Source organism: Silene latifolia, chromosome 11 (assembly GCF_048544455.1).
Source record: "Silene latifolia isolate original U9 population chromosome 11, ASM4854445v1, whole genome shotgun sequence".
Taxonomy (NCBI): Eukaryota; Viridiplantae; Streptophyta; class Magnoliopsida; order Caryophyllales; family Caryophyllaceae; genus Silene; species Silene latifolia.
Window position 1 is genome coordinate 144,778,449 of NC_133536.1, and position 14,246 is coordinate 144,792,694.

Sequence of the window (14,246 nt, forward strand, 5' to 3'; positions counted from 1 at the left end):
GCCAGGAAACTAAGGGAGCTTTTGAATAGCTGTCACTCCCTTCCCATAAAAAATTCCTACAAAGAGCTTTGATTCTGTCCATAATACCAGCAGGCAAGATGAAGATTTGGGACCAATAATTATGGATGGTAGAGAGGACAGACCTAACCAAGATCAATCTTCCAGAGTAAGAGATTTTCGTACTATTCCAACCCCTGATCTTGCTCACCATTCTGTCAACCAAGACATTACAATCAATTTTAGTGAGTCTTTTATGAGAAATTTTCACCCCAAGATACTTAAAAGGAAGATCCCCCCTCTTAAAACCAGTACCCTGCAGCACTTTTTGCACCACATCATCTTTCATTCCATTGCAGTAAAAATCTGATTTCTCAGAATTAATGCTTAGACCAGAAGCATTAGAGAATCTCCTAAACAGCTCCATTATTATGCAAATGGATTTTACTTCCCCTTTACAAAAGAGTAACATGTCATCTGCAAACATTAAGTGGGTCAACCTGAGAGAATTGCAGAGGGGATGGAACTTAAATCCAGGTAAGGCACTACCTAGGCAAAGCAATCTACTAAGATACTCCATGCAGAGTGCTATATGAGTATCACGTAAACTAAACAAGTATAAAGAAAGTGGTTCGCTAAAATGACGTAGTCCTTATTTAGTACTTCGTATTTAAACTTAGCTACCGGTCGATGCAATGTTATAATTTTATCATGGCTCATTAACAACCACCTATTTGTGATTTCAACTTAAGAATAATAATGTTCAAATGTTGTACGGTTATCCTTTTCAATTGAAATACTAAATTACATTGTTATATGCAGGATGGTGTCCTGGAAAGTCTAGAGAGTGTAGCGGAATTTGACCCACCACCATTACCCGACTCAAGTTAAAGTCACACGAGAAGATGAATTTTCCAAATAATCCAACTATAGTACCTGCTCGGCTGCACTTAACAGTCTTAGGTACCAAAAAATCGAGCAAATTGTCTTCCAACATGTTGCCGTAGTACTTGGTTTGAGATGGAACGGTGATTCCGCTGTTTGTAGAGGTGGGTCGGTGCTGGTGAGCTTATCGTTTAGGGTTGGATACACAAATTACCACCCTGGATACATATGGTATTACTACTGGTTACACAAATCGATTAGTGCATCCGGTAATAATACCATATGTATCCGGGGTGGTAATATGATTTGGAGATGGTGCAGAAAAGTTGTTGTCAGGAAAATAGGTATTTGAGTACTTCTAAAGTTAACTGACATCCCCAACGGACCCACAGAAGCATGGAGTTAACAATATCGAGGGAGAATAAATTGACGGTAAGGCTGGTCAAGAAGCGACCGGGGAAGAGGCTAAGGGAATAAAGGATGATACATTTCTCGTGATAAATGGGAATCAAGAGAGAAGTCAAGGTAAAGAGAAACAAGAAGCGAAGGTCAAAGAAGAACAATCGAAAAGAGTTGACACTGAAAACATTGATGGATAAATGAAAGACAACAGTTGTCAGTTTTTCTCATTGGTGAAGACATGATCTTTTGACTACGTAAATATCTAATGCTTCCTAAAGTAATGTACAGGTCACAGAGATTTCATGGCTCTACTTCATTCTATGTTTTGTTCCCTGCACAGCAATTATGGTGAAAAGCTTGTAACAGACCGTGTTGTGATATCGTCTTATGCAAGACTCGGCCACATTTTTTACTCTTATTTATTTTCTCATTCTCACAACATATGTAAACTTGGGGTTATGTTTCATCAGAGGCGGGACATAGGCAAGACTAAGGAGTAACGATTTATGTTGTCGTATTCCATTTTAAATGCTTTAGATCAGTTTCATGCTTTAATTCACTTTTCACACCCAAAAAGTAACTTTCCTGAAGACCTCATTCTATTTGTCTTGTATTTATTTATGGAGATTTTCTCAAGCGCATTATAACATTGTGACACATATAGCTAGCTTTCCTAGCTAGATACATTCTTTCAATATATTTCTTTAAGTTGTTATACCTTTATCTAACTAGCTAGATACAACTATTTAAGCTATAGATACATTATTTAAGTAGTTAGATACACTCCTTCACTATATTCTCTTTACGTTGCTATATATATATATATATATATATATATATATATATATATTGAAAGATCATAGATCCATATTAGACTCTCTAATAAAAATTAAATTATCTCATAATTTATCATTTTGGTGATCTATGTAACATGCATGCAAATATAAAAGCATAAAAAGAAAGTTAAGGAAAAACAATTTCCTTACATAGATTATTATTGTAATATGGGCACAATCAAGATCTCCTACCTTGATTTTTCTTGAGCTTAAAACAAAAGGATGATCCTCCTAGAAAAACCTTCAAAAAGAAAACCTCCTTCAAGTAGCACCCAAGAACTACACCCACAAATTATCTTACAAATACTAACTAGATATTTGTAAAACAAACCCTTGATAATATGTTAATATTACTAACAATCTTAGTAATAATATATTTTAGTTTACTAACAACTTAGTAAAGGATGGATAATTATTTTAGAGAGATAAGTAGTTTTTGTTCACATGCAAAACACATCAATGAGCTAGCATGCAAAATGAACAAAAATTGGTCTTAATAGAGAGGAGGAAAACCGGGTGGGAGGGGTAGAGTGTAGGAGTGGATTTGTTTCAATTTTTGTCTAAAAACATTATGACATGCACAATGATCATATGACACTTATGGAAGAAAAACAAGTAAAACTGAAATCATTATGATCATCCACTAACTTTATTTACACGGCCCAATTGCCCATTTACGGGTCCATATCGGTTCTTATATTTGTCGCACAAATACGTGTAAATTTTACTTTAAACATCGTTTCATGTTTAAATACTTCCATAACTAATTTCGTTCAAATCACTCCGTAAATATATATGTGTACCGCTACACATATTATTTACGTACTAATATTAATCACATTAATCAATTAGTACAATTTTAGTGAATTAACAATTAATTAACTAAAACCCGTCTTCCAAAATTTATTATTCAATTATCGCATAATTAAATAATAACTGTCGTGCCTCGAGTTCGCAACTCAAAATCTCTCTAAAAATAATCGACTAACCTTTTAGTCTATAAATCAAGGGACTAAATAAATTGTATCTCATACAATTAATTAGTTGTCAATTGGGGTTCGTTCCTTTAGGTGTGATCGAAAGGGGTAAGTTGATCACCGCCGTCTCACGACAATAACATCAAACTCTAGTCAGCCAACCGTTATCGATTTACGTTAATCAACTGACGAGGATCAAATAAATAAATAACTGATGATATTCCTTTAATGAGATTTATTATGTAAACGCACTATTGTGGAGGACACTAACTCCAACAATCTCCCACTTGTCCGACACAAGGTGTGCACTACCAATTCTCTTGTCCGTTTTAATCTCCCACTCAATGCAAGGTGTCTTTCAGGTCGCACTTGCACATGAACATATCGCGAGTGGTTTTCTCGATCGGGAGTGTGACTACCTGACCGGAAAAATCTCTCACAGATTACTTCCGAGCGTGGCCACGCATTTGTAGTCATTAACTCTTCGAGTGGCCTTGAGATATAGTTTACCCAACGTGGGTGGACAATTCATGTATGCCCTATCTATCCTATTGCATAATACAGATCACCATCACCTAGTAAATGCCCTTTTGGCCTCCTTTCACGGCACGACCTAGGACAAAAACCAAAGTCACTCGAAAACTGCACTTGCTGAGATAATAGTCTCCAGTCAAAAGAATCGACTCATTAGAACATCTTAGAGATCCCTGCCACGACCAGGTGTCTATAATAGAACTTAGGGATTCTCTAAATGATCACTGTCCGGCAAAGTGTCACACACTCTGCCTATGTAATCGACTAGTCATCACGTATGACCTCTGGTGTTGAACAACCATCAATCGACTTACAATCTAGTCACTCCGAGACGTCAATTCATTAAGTGACTAGGGACAAAATACAATGTTCATCTTATTCACTTGAATAGTGTTCAACATTGTCTCAACTTATTCAGAAAAACAAGGTATTTAAATTTTTTTTTTTTGGTGAAATGTAAGTAATCTCATTAAGCACAAACCAAAGTTACATGATACATCATAATTTAATCTAGCTTACATCAAGAGTTGTTCAAGCCATTGCCTATCACTAATCCGTTTAACTCTACTCATATGTCCTAAAAGTTTGATTTTCATTCAAGCTTTACACTGCAAGGACAAGATATCAGGCCTCAATAGTACACCATCAATCCTAGCAGCATTCCTTTGCTGCCAAACTGCATAGTAGCCACTCATGAAGACAGCTACACAGACAAGCTTCTTAAGGGCAGGCCACTTCCTTGTTCCTAACCAAATAATTCTATTCCCACAAGGCATAGGGATCTGCAACCAGCTGCAAAGGGAGCTCAGCACATCAGTGACATACCTGCAATGCTGAAAGAGATGTGTGATTGTCTCCTTATCAGTACCACAGATACAGCACAACTCATCAGCATAGATACCAATTTTATACAAACGAACTTTAGTATTTAAAGCATTCTTCATAAGGAGCCAGTTCAGGAAGCAATGCTTAGGGATAGCCCAGTTACACCAAACTAGCTTAGCCCAGCCAACTTTTGGTTCTTTGTGACGAAGCCATTGATAGCCAGAATGCAAACTGTATCCCTTAGGATCTGCAAGCCAAACACCATTAAGGTAACCAGTAGAAAAAGCATCCCTAGTCCTACAAATTGCCTTCCAATTGCCACTCAAATGGGACTTAGGAAGATAAGTAGACCAGGGACATCCTTTTAAGAATAACTGATGTACCCATTGATGCATGTCCTAAATATGATGTTTTACACCCTATTTTACACGCATTTCAGAGCTCATTTGTGTAGTTTAAGCTACCATTTTCCCTATTTCCGTCTACTTTCGTGTTTTTTGTATATTATTGCAGAAATGTGAAGAATCCAGCGGAAATCGAGCCGAATCCGTCCCTAAGTACCTTGCATTGCATTTGACGTGAAGTATTTACTCAAGAAACGAACTTGGTCCGCATTTCAAGGCCTGAAAGACAAGTTTATGAAGAATTTAGAAGCGGACTACCAGCTACAGTGGTCGATCGACCGATGCCTCTGGAAGAATAATCTAAGTCAAGTTTTGTATCAAAATTAAATTTATAATCCAAACTAAAACTATAGCTAGTGATAGTAAGGGTCGAACCACAGAGAGACAAGATCAATTCTATTTGCTATTTTTAATCTATTGAAGTAACAATTATGGGGGGGGGGGGGGGTTGGTTGATTGATTCTATACTAACTACCGAAAATTAAATGAAGTTTAAGTAGATAATAAAAAGTAGCTAGGAATTTCGGTTCACCATGGCTTAAGGGCCAGTCTAAGTAAAGTCAAGGTCTGTCCAATACCGTCTCAGGATGTCAAATAGGTCGTCTAAGTCCCTATTTAAATTAAGCCTCTCGGTCTCTTTTCCACCCTAGAAAGATACTGAATTACTTTCGCTCCATAGTCTTCCAATTACTTGTAAGAAATCTAGCTCCGCTAATTTCTCAATCTAGCAAAGGGATAAAATCTCACAGCAGTAAATAAGACCGGTACGGATTCAACCTAGACTTAATAAAATCAACTCATGATGCCATGGATTCCCTAATTCCTAGCATAGATATTTTACCTACGCATGATTAAGAATATAACAATTGCAAAGTTAAAGACATAGAATAAAATTGACATGATTGAATTGAAATTAAAATAGAGGATTAAAACTGAATTGCTTGAATATAAATTGGTAATAACAAGAATTAAATTGACAAGAAATAAGGAAAGAAGGAAATTGAATTAAAGCTTACTAAAGACTTTGATGAACAAAACAATTGAATTCAGATCCGTAGTCTCCACTTTCTTGTTCCCCAAAACTAGATCTAAAACTTCCGTTGTTCAATAATAAAAAGCATAACCTAAAATATTTTCTGCGTTCTCCTAATAAACGTTCTTCCCATAAAATAAATTACAAGTGGGCTTTCAAAAGACTAACGCATAAAATAAACCACAGCTTCGCGGCCTGTCGATCGACCAAGTGGCATGGTCGATCGACCACCCAGTACAGTACGCAACACTTCTTTCTCCACTGAACTCCACGGTCGATAGACTGGGGTAGTTGGTCGATGGACCGACAATGCTGTAGCAACTCCCAGCTTCATGCACGCATCCCAAGGTGAACAAGTCCGAACTCCCATCTTCCAAGTTTCCATAAAGTTGCCTCCGGAGGACGATTTAAGCTTGATTTAGCTCACTTCCACTAATTCCTACAATAAATCATAGAAATTCCAAAGTAAACCGTTTCGGGAGAAATAGTAGCTTTAAGCTAACAAATACGCATAGAAATACGTGCCAAAACTGCAAATAAACTGTATAGAATATGCACGTATCAAATCTCCCCAAACCAAATCTTGCTTGTCCCCAAGCAAGCACTATGACCCGACTAAAACCCTCTAATGGAACGGATTTCATGCTCAGAGCTAATACAAACCATCATACCCAACCAATTTAATGCAGCTATTAACATCCAAGTATCTTGTCAAATGCCAACGAGTTGAACATGTTAAAGAATTTGCTAAACCTTCGACCTTGCAAGACTCGTATATATCGGACTCTCACGGGTCGCTCATTCGCTCATTTAAGTACAAGGTAAGATATATTATGCAAGACAGAAGAGTGATAAAATAAGACTCTCACCTATCTACGACCCATACGAACATGCCTGCAATCTAACATGAATAAAGTCTCTACAACCGTACATATGCATTCCCCCACTGTAATGACCAAAGACACATGCCGAGGCGATTTGGGATTGTGAGGCTAGTGGTAAAAAGAGGCTAAAATGAATTTGGGAAAGAGGGGTTAGGCCGAGCTAATAAACACTAAACCTAATTATAAGCAAATCCACTTCTTACTTCCACTTACCAAAAATAACACCAATGCTCAAATATCATAAGCATAGAACTCACAATTCTCCAATAAAATAACATCGTAGACTCCCCAAAAGGATTCAAATATAATATGGGAGTAATAATCGCCAGTTATTAAAATATTTTTAAACATGCGATTTTCAAAGTCTGCATCACATGGTCGATCGACCCTTGAGACCGGTCGGTCGACCAAGTATTCTCCAAAACAACCCCTGTTTTCCTCTTTTTTTTTTCTTCAGTCATTTTTTTCTTTTCAATTTTTTCTGTGTTTTTTTTCTTTCCCTATTATTTTTCATTTTTCTTTTCTTTCCTTCCCACCATTTCACCTCCAACTTTTTATGAAGAACAAAATAACCAAAAGAAATTCAAGCAATTCCCAAAACACTAACATTACTAGCTCGGATAAGGTAGGCTAAATATAGTATGTAGCTAAATGGGACAAAATAAGCAATTTGGCTATGTGAGGTTTATGGGTAAAATGAGAAAGGGGAACCTCTACCACATGTGTCAACAAACCACCGACCCGAATGCATATAGGTATCAAGTAGACTAGACTCATGCTTATGCAAATTAATGTAACATGCCTTATAAGGAGAAACTACTCTCATTCCTACATGAAATCGGTCATGAATGTCACCGATTTATTAAGCTCTATCCTTAGAAATTTAAGTAGCTTGCCAATATTGAGTCAAGTCTATTCGTTTAGCAAAATTCCAACAAAAACTCGTAGACTATGCAAGTGACATACTTGGAAATGTTTAAAGTGCAAGGAAAGGGCAATGAGACAATATGTAATGCAACTTATCATTGAAATCCTTCCGTTCCGACTCGACCTAAATGCGAAAGTAAACGTGATTGTTTGAATTTTTGGTGGTTATTTTGTTCAATTTTTTTTTTTTTTTGAGATGTAAAGAACGAATGCAAGCAAAAATGCAATAAACGTGTGGCTGAAATGCAATAAATAACAAATGCAAATGCAATAGACATATGCATATACCCTCCCCAAACCAAAACGCACAATGCCCCCATTGTGCTCAACAGCAAACACCAACAGCATCAACAACAATAATGGGAAGAATATAAGCAACAACAAAATAAAAGGAAACTAACAAAAAGGGATCGGAAACTCACAAAAGAAGACCTCCCCAAACCAGCCAAAAATGGGGGAGGTCATAATGCGTCTAATCTCCACCGTCATACTCGGGATCGCTACCCTCATCCTCCTCGGATCCCGAGTCATCCTCCTCTTCCGCCTCAGCAGCAGCGGCAGTAGTAGTCGTAGGAGTAGATGTCGTAGCAGGCGAAGGATATCCGCCCACCGGGGGAACAAAGAAGGACGGGTGAGTCCAGGGACCCCGTGGGAGCATCCCTGTCCGAGCAAACTCCTCGTAAACTGGGTACATGGCAAGAGCCATGTCCATCCTGTGCTGATCAAAACTCCTGCACAAGTCACCCAACACACGTGAAACCGCCCTTTGGTTCATAACCGCAGGGATAACAATAGGTGTAGGGAGGAGAAAAGTAGCCCGGAAACCCGTGGGAGCAGGAGTGGAGGAGGAGGGTGTAACACCCCCATACTCCAAGTGCCTTACCAGGACCACTCAGGTATAAGGATACTACCATCTCGGTTACCCGAGGCATGATAATCATAAGACAATGAAGAAACATACTTTATTAAATAAGTTTAAGTGGTTACATAACAAAACCAACTGTAAGCAAAATACAACTGTTCTCAAACTATAAACCAACTGAATGGAACGCCTTAACCAACACAAATGGAAGACTAAAGACTCGATAGTGATGACTCCATCCCCAGCTAGATCCCACGCGTATCCAAGATATACCTGTCAAGCAACTGCTCACCACCCCCGAATGGATCACCACAGTTTTTAAAACATTTAAACGGGGTCAGTACTAATCACACAATTAATATATATGTCACAATAAGATAAACAGACAGCTTAACTGTCATACATACGCAACCAACCAACTCCAATCATCTCAATCACTGACTGTCCACTGGACCAGCCCTGCCAGTGGGGGACCGCAGCCGTACCCACCAAATCCCCGCTCCACATAGTGAGCGATAACCCTGTCCATTAATGTGCACATCCCTTCTGTGGCGGGTTCCACAGAAGGCGAAACTAGGGCGTGAAGTCACTCCCGCAAGTGACTCCACTCAGCCGAGAATCATCTCGAGAACCAGAGACAACCAATCACAATCACAATCACAATCACAATCACAACCGTCACAATGCAACCACGATATTAAACAATCAATCTCAACACATCAACAATCATCCCATTATGGGACTAATACTGAGTAGGAAATCCTACCTGGAATGCAACACAAACATCAGACGATCTAGCAGTTGTCTCAAAACCTTTCCTCTACAAACCCTTCTCCTATACACATAATCACATAATCACTACCAACACAACAAATCATAAAAACCCCCAATCCCTAAATTAGGGTTTAAACAAAGTCAACCAAACGCTATAAAATTGGTATGTAGGACTTACCCTTGACGCAAGGAACACTATGATGCAAAGAACAATGAAATCCGACACCTCTAGCTCCGGGATTTGCTAATGATGCGATGACAGACAAACTACGTAACTTCTTTTCTCCTCACTTAGGTTTTAGAACATATAAAAGAAACTAAGAAAAGTGACGGACAACCTTTTATACTTATCTCGCATCATTTAACAAAACCCGACAAAACATCCCCGTAAACCGGCTACTCGATCGAGTACCCAAGGTACTCGATCGAGTACCCCCCTACTCGATCGAGTACCCCACCTACTCGATCGAGTACCCAACAGGTTAGAAACTATTTTAAAACGCAACTCACCCTTACTCTACAGAGTAAGGCCTACTCGATAGAGTACCTAAAGACTTATAAATACGGAGTATTATAGTCTTCCCTCCTTAAAAAGAACTTCGTCCCCGAAGTTCAACCCATACATAAAAAAAACAACCATACTAACTCGACCAAGACACAACAACATAACTAAGAACTCAAGAACTCGACCAAACATAAAACATGAACTTTTAACACCCACTCCACCAACTATGTTTACTTCCCTAACATGACTCACGATATCGTATCCACCACATATATATCTCTCACGACACCAACTCCATACATAACCAACTACCATCCTCTAACGCTGCTAGCTCCATAATATCATCCACTATCAAATCCAAAATCAAGACACTCATAGACATCAAACGGAATGTTACATTCTACCACCCTTAAAAGGAACTTCGTCCTCGAAGTTTACTCACACTCATAATCTCATCATCCAACTGTAAACACTATCGAGGTATTCTCGCCTCATCATCCAACTGTCAACATTATCGAAGTATTCTCGCATTCCTAACATTGAACTACTACAAGCACGTCCATGACCTTTTAACACTATCAACCACAACATATACAAATCCATACCTTATGCTACACCAGCACTCTACTTCCAAATATACTACCATATGTACAACCATCAAAATCTCTTTTATAGCATCGTACTCCTCTTAAGATAAATGTTACGTCCTCGTAACTCACTAATACTATATCCTTAGTTATATCTTCTCATTATTCTCATCATCATCACATGTCATAGATAACCACCTATACTCTAAACACTCACCATGCATGCATCCAAGGCTCTCTTACTTAAACAATTTTCATACCTCAACTCATACGGCACACCACCTAACCTATACCATAAAACTCGTAACAAAATCACCATACCAACTCTCAATTCTTACTGCAAAACAACATACCTCTCTATGTAAGGCACCTATCTCCCAAAAGCATAACTCACGATCTACACTCGTTACGTACACTCATACCAGATCCTCAAGTTCTTTTCTTTATTACCGCAAAACTCATACAACACTTTATTATGACACTAATTCCCAACACCCTACACTCACAGTCTCAAAATCGATTATGAACCACTTGCGAGTCCAGGATCAATACAACACATGTTCCACGAATCATTTTCCATTACCATGTCTACTAAAGCCTTATCTAGAACAAGATCAAAATTACTGTAACAACCTCTCACAACCGTGTCCCATCAAAAGAACATCACTATACCATGACAACAACGAAAACATATTCAACTCTATTTCATATCATACTCTACCTCATTCTTAACTTAACCTGGTAAAGAAAACTGATGTGACCATAATTGGCGCATATTTAGCCCCCGAATTACCATTGTTTTCATGCTTTTTAGTGCCTATTTGGGTAATTTCTTATCTTTAGTTCTTTGTTTTGCATATTCTTTGAGATTTTGATCCCTTGGTAGGAAAGGAGTAAGAATCTTGCATTTTCATGGCAAAACGAGGCTAAATTGATCGTATTCAATGACCAAGCATCAAGGAGAGACAAGACTAGAAGGCCTTTGTACATAGCATAGTAGAAGAGCATTGTTGAGAAAAGGATCCTTGAGTCCCCAAGGAAATCCCCAAGGAATTCATGAAGAAAAGGGAAGAAAAGAAGAAGAAATAATGCTGCTAGACAATCCGAACGGATTGTACACAATCCGTCCGTCCGCCCAAGCCCAATCCGAGCGTCCCTCAAAGGAATCCGCTCGGATTCCCCCTCGCCAATCCGAGCGTCTTACCCAAGGATCCGCTCGGATTCCTCAGCCCAGATCCGGCCGTCCCGACTCTCATCCGCACGGATTTCAGTACAGCACATTTTCATTCTTCAAGCTACGATAAGAGAAGCCCTTCTCTCGGAGAATACCGGAGTCTCCTTGCTCAACTTAAAAAGTGTAATTACTAGTTTAGCCCTTAGTTAACCCTAATGCATCCTCCCTAATTTTCACTATAAATACCCCATTAGTTTAATTAGAGAAGCATGTTCTTCTTATCAATAATTAGTGTAGTTAATATCAATCAAATCTCTCTTCAATATTGTAATCAAGTATTAATCAAGTTTTAATCCAAGTTTTAGTTCTTTAATCTCTCTCTTGTTCTTACTTTATTTTGGGTAATTGAAGATTATTTGGGTTATTATTGGGAGATTGACAACCTCTCAATCTAGGATTCAAGTACTTCTATTATTCTTGCTTTATTATTGGAATCATTAGTAGGTATAATCTCTTAATCCCTTTTTAATTATTGCTAATTACTTTCATTTATTCACCATGTTTCATTATGTTAGTATGATTGACAACCTTTCTAGCATGATCAATATGATAATGAGTGAGTAGTCTCTTAGCTAGGGTTTAATGGGTGATTAGGGGAAACCAACATGGGGAATGATTCATGCTTAAATTAATATGCTTTCATATCTTATTTGCTTGCTTGTTTTGATCTTAATACATGCACATGTTATATTTGATGAAATGCTAAGCCTATGAATCCTTGCATTTACTATCATCTTCTATCCTTTCAACTTGACTTGTAAGACATAACCCAACTCGAGTCTTGTTAGACCATGCATGTGTTGAGTAGGAAAGATTAAGTCGACTTGTAGGTGTTGTACAATCTAATCGATTCGGCTCCGGACCCAAACTTTCCTAGGATTGTAAGATATAACCCAACTCAATCCATCACAACAATAATTGCTTGCTTATAATTTGAGAACATGTTTGTATGATCATATCCCATGAATCCCCTATGAACCCATGACACCCTAGTGCCTTTAATCAATTGTTTACACCCCTTATTTTATTCATCTTGCTAGTTTATTTTCATTGCTATTTTAGTTTAGTAACCTTCTACATCAACCCAATTTGTGACACCCCTTAGACACTACTAGTTACAATAGAATTCTCATTTCAATACCCGTCCCTTGGGATCCGACCTTTACTTGCCTCTTTACTAATTGTAGAGTTGTTTGTGAAGTATAAATTGTGTTTTGTATCGACCATTGACCAACGACCACATATGCTTAATTGTGAACACGAAATGGCCTCGATAAAAAATGGCGCCGTTGCCGGGGACGGTGTTTAATTGATTTAAGATTTCTTTTATTGTTATTAGTTGTGTCTTTTTCACCTTGGGGAAGTAAAACTCCTCAAGGTTTGTTCTAATTGTTTTCGAGTTGTTTGATATTTTGCATGTCTAGAAGGTTACAAAGAGATTTGTTACCTTTTGACCGTGAAATCGAAAGAACCTTGACGAATAATAGGAGACTTGTTAGGAGGAATTTGGGAGGTGTTGGTGAAGTTGTTCAACCCACTAGTGAGTTTGTCAATCCTTTCGCAATAGAAGGAGAACAGAACCCATTAAACAATACCACACAAAATCCACCTACAATGCCTAAATTCTCGTCACACTCTATACCCACCGAGGAGGATTTACCAAATGGTACTCCTACACCACAACATCTCACCGGTAATTTTATTGCCAAGTCCGCCTTCATTCAACTAGTTGAGAGGAGCCAATTCGGGGGAATGCCTAGTGAGGACCCTCATTCTCATATGGAAACCTTTTGCGATTATTGTGAAGCTATCTCTCAAACGGGCGTGACTCAAGACCAAATAAGATGGGTCTTATTTCCTTTTTCGTTAATCGGCACCGCAAAGCAATGGTTGAAGGGCCTTGATAAGGCCACCCTTGGAATAGATTCTTGGAAGAAGCTAGCTCTAGCTTTCTACAAAAAATTCTACCCACCGGAAAAGACCAATATGCTAAGAGCTCAAATTACGGGTTTTAAGCAAAGGGATGAAGAATCTTTGTATGAAGCTTGGGAGCGGTTCAAAGGTATTTGTCGCTCATGTCCTCACCATGGACTTAGCGAATGGTTTTTAGTGCAACAATTTTGGAATGGTTTATATGAAGATTCAAGGAACATTCTCAATATGGGATCAAATGGAATGTTCACCGAAGTTGATGACAATCAAACATGGAACAAGATTGAGGAAATGGCGGTCCATAATTCACAATATAGTAGGCCTCGCAAGGCTACTAGAGGAGGAAAGTATGAAGTGGACTCCGTTACTCAATTGGGTGCTCAACTTAGTGCTCACATTGACACAATTAACTTGAAGTTTGAACAAGCTATGGCTAGACTTGAGGAAAACTCAAAATCATCAAAGCATCATGTCAATGCCATGACGGCATCCTCATCAATCCCAAGCGGGATATGTGAGAATTGTGGAACCTTGGGTCATGACTCAAGTGAGTGTAGGGGAACAACCGAACAAGTTAATGCTTTCCAAGCTTACAAAAGTGGTACCCCTTATTCAAATTTTTACAATGAAAACACCAAGTTCCATCCA

The 14,246-nt window shown here is 38.4% G+C and overlaps 1 protein-coding gene and 1 non-coding gene across 2 annotated transcripts; both read right to left on the reverse strand.

Annotated features, from left to right (window-relative positions):
* Positions 1 to 4,227: 4,227 nt before the first annotated feature.
* LOC141614111 (uncharacterized) lies at positions 4,228 to 4,851 on the reverse strand. Its single transcript, XM_074432865.1, has one exon. The coding sequence runs from the start codon at positions 4,849 to 4,851 to the stop codon at positions 4,228 to 4,230; it is 624 nt and encodes a 207-aa protein (XP_074288966.1).
* Positions 4,852 to 13,652: 8,801 nt separating this feature from the next.
* LOC141616418 (small nucleolar RNA R71) lies at positions 13,653 to 13,759 on the reverse strand. Its single transcript, XR_012530767.1, has one exon. It is a non-coding gene; the product is annotated as a small nucleolar RNA R71 (small nucleolar RNA).
* Between the last annotated feature and the right edge of the window lie 487 nt (positions 13,760 to 14,246).

Excerpts from the sequence above, each read along its gene's own strand:
- LOC141614111 (XM_074432865.1), bottom strand. The coding sequence starts at position 4,851 with ATGCATCAATGGGTACATCAGTTATTCTTAAAAGGATGTCCCTGGTCT.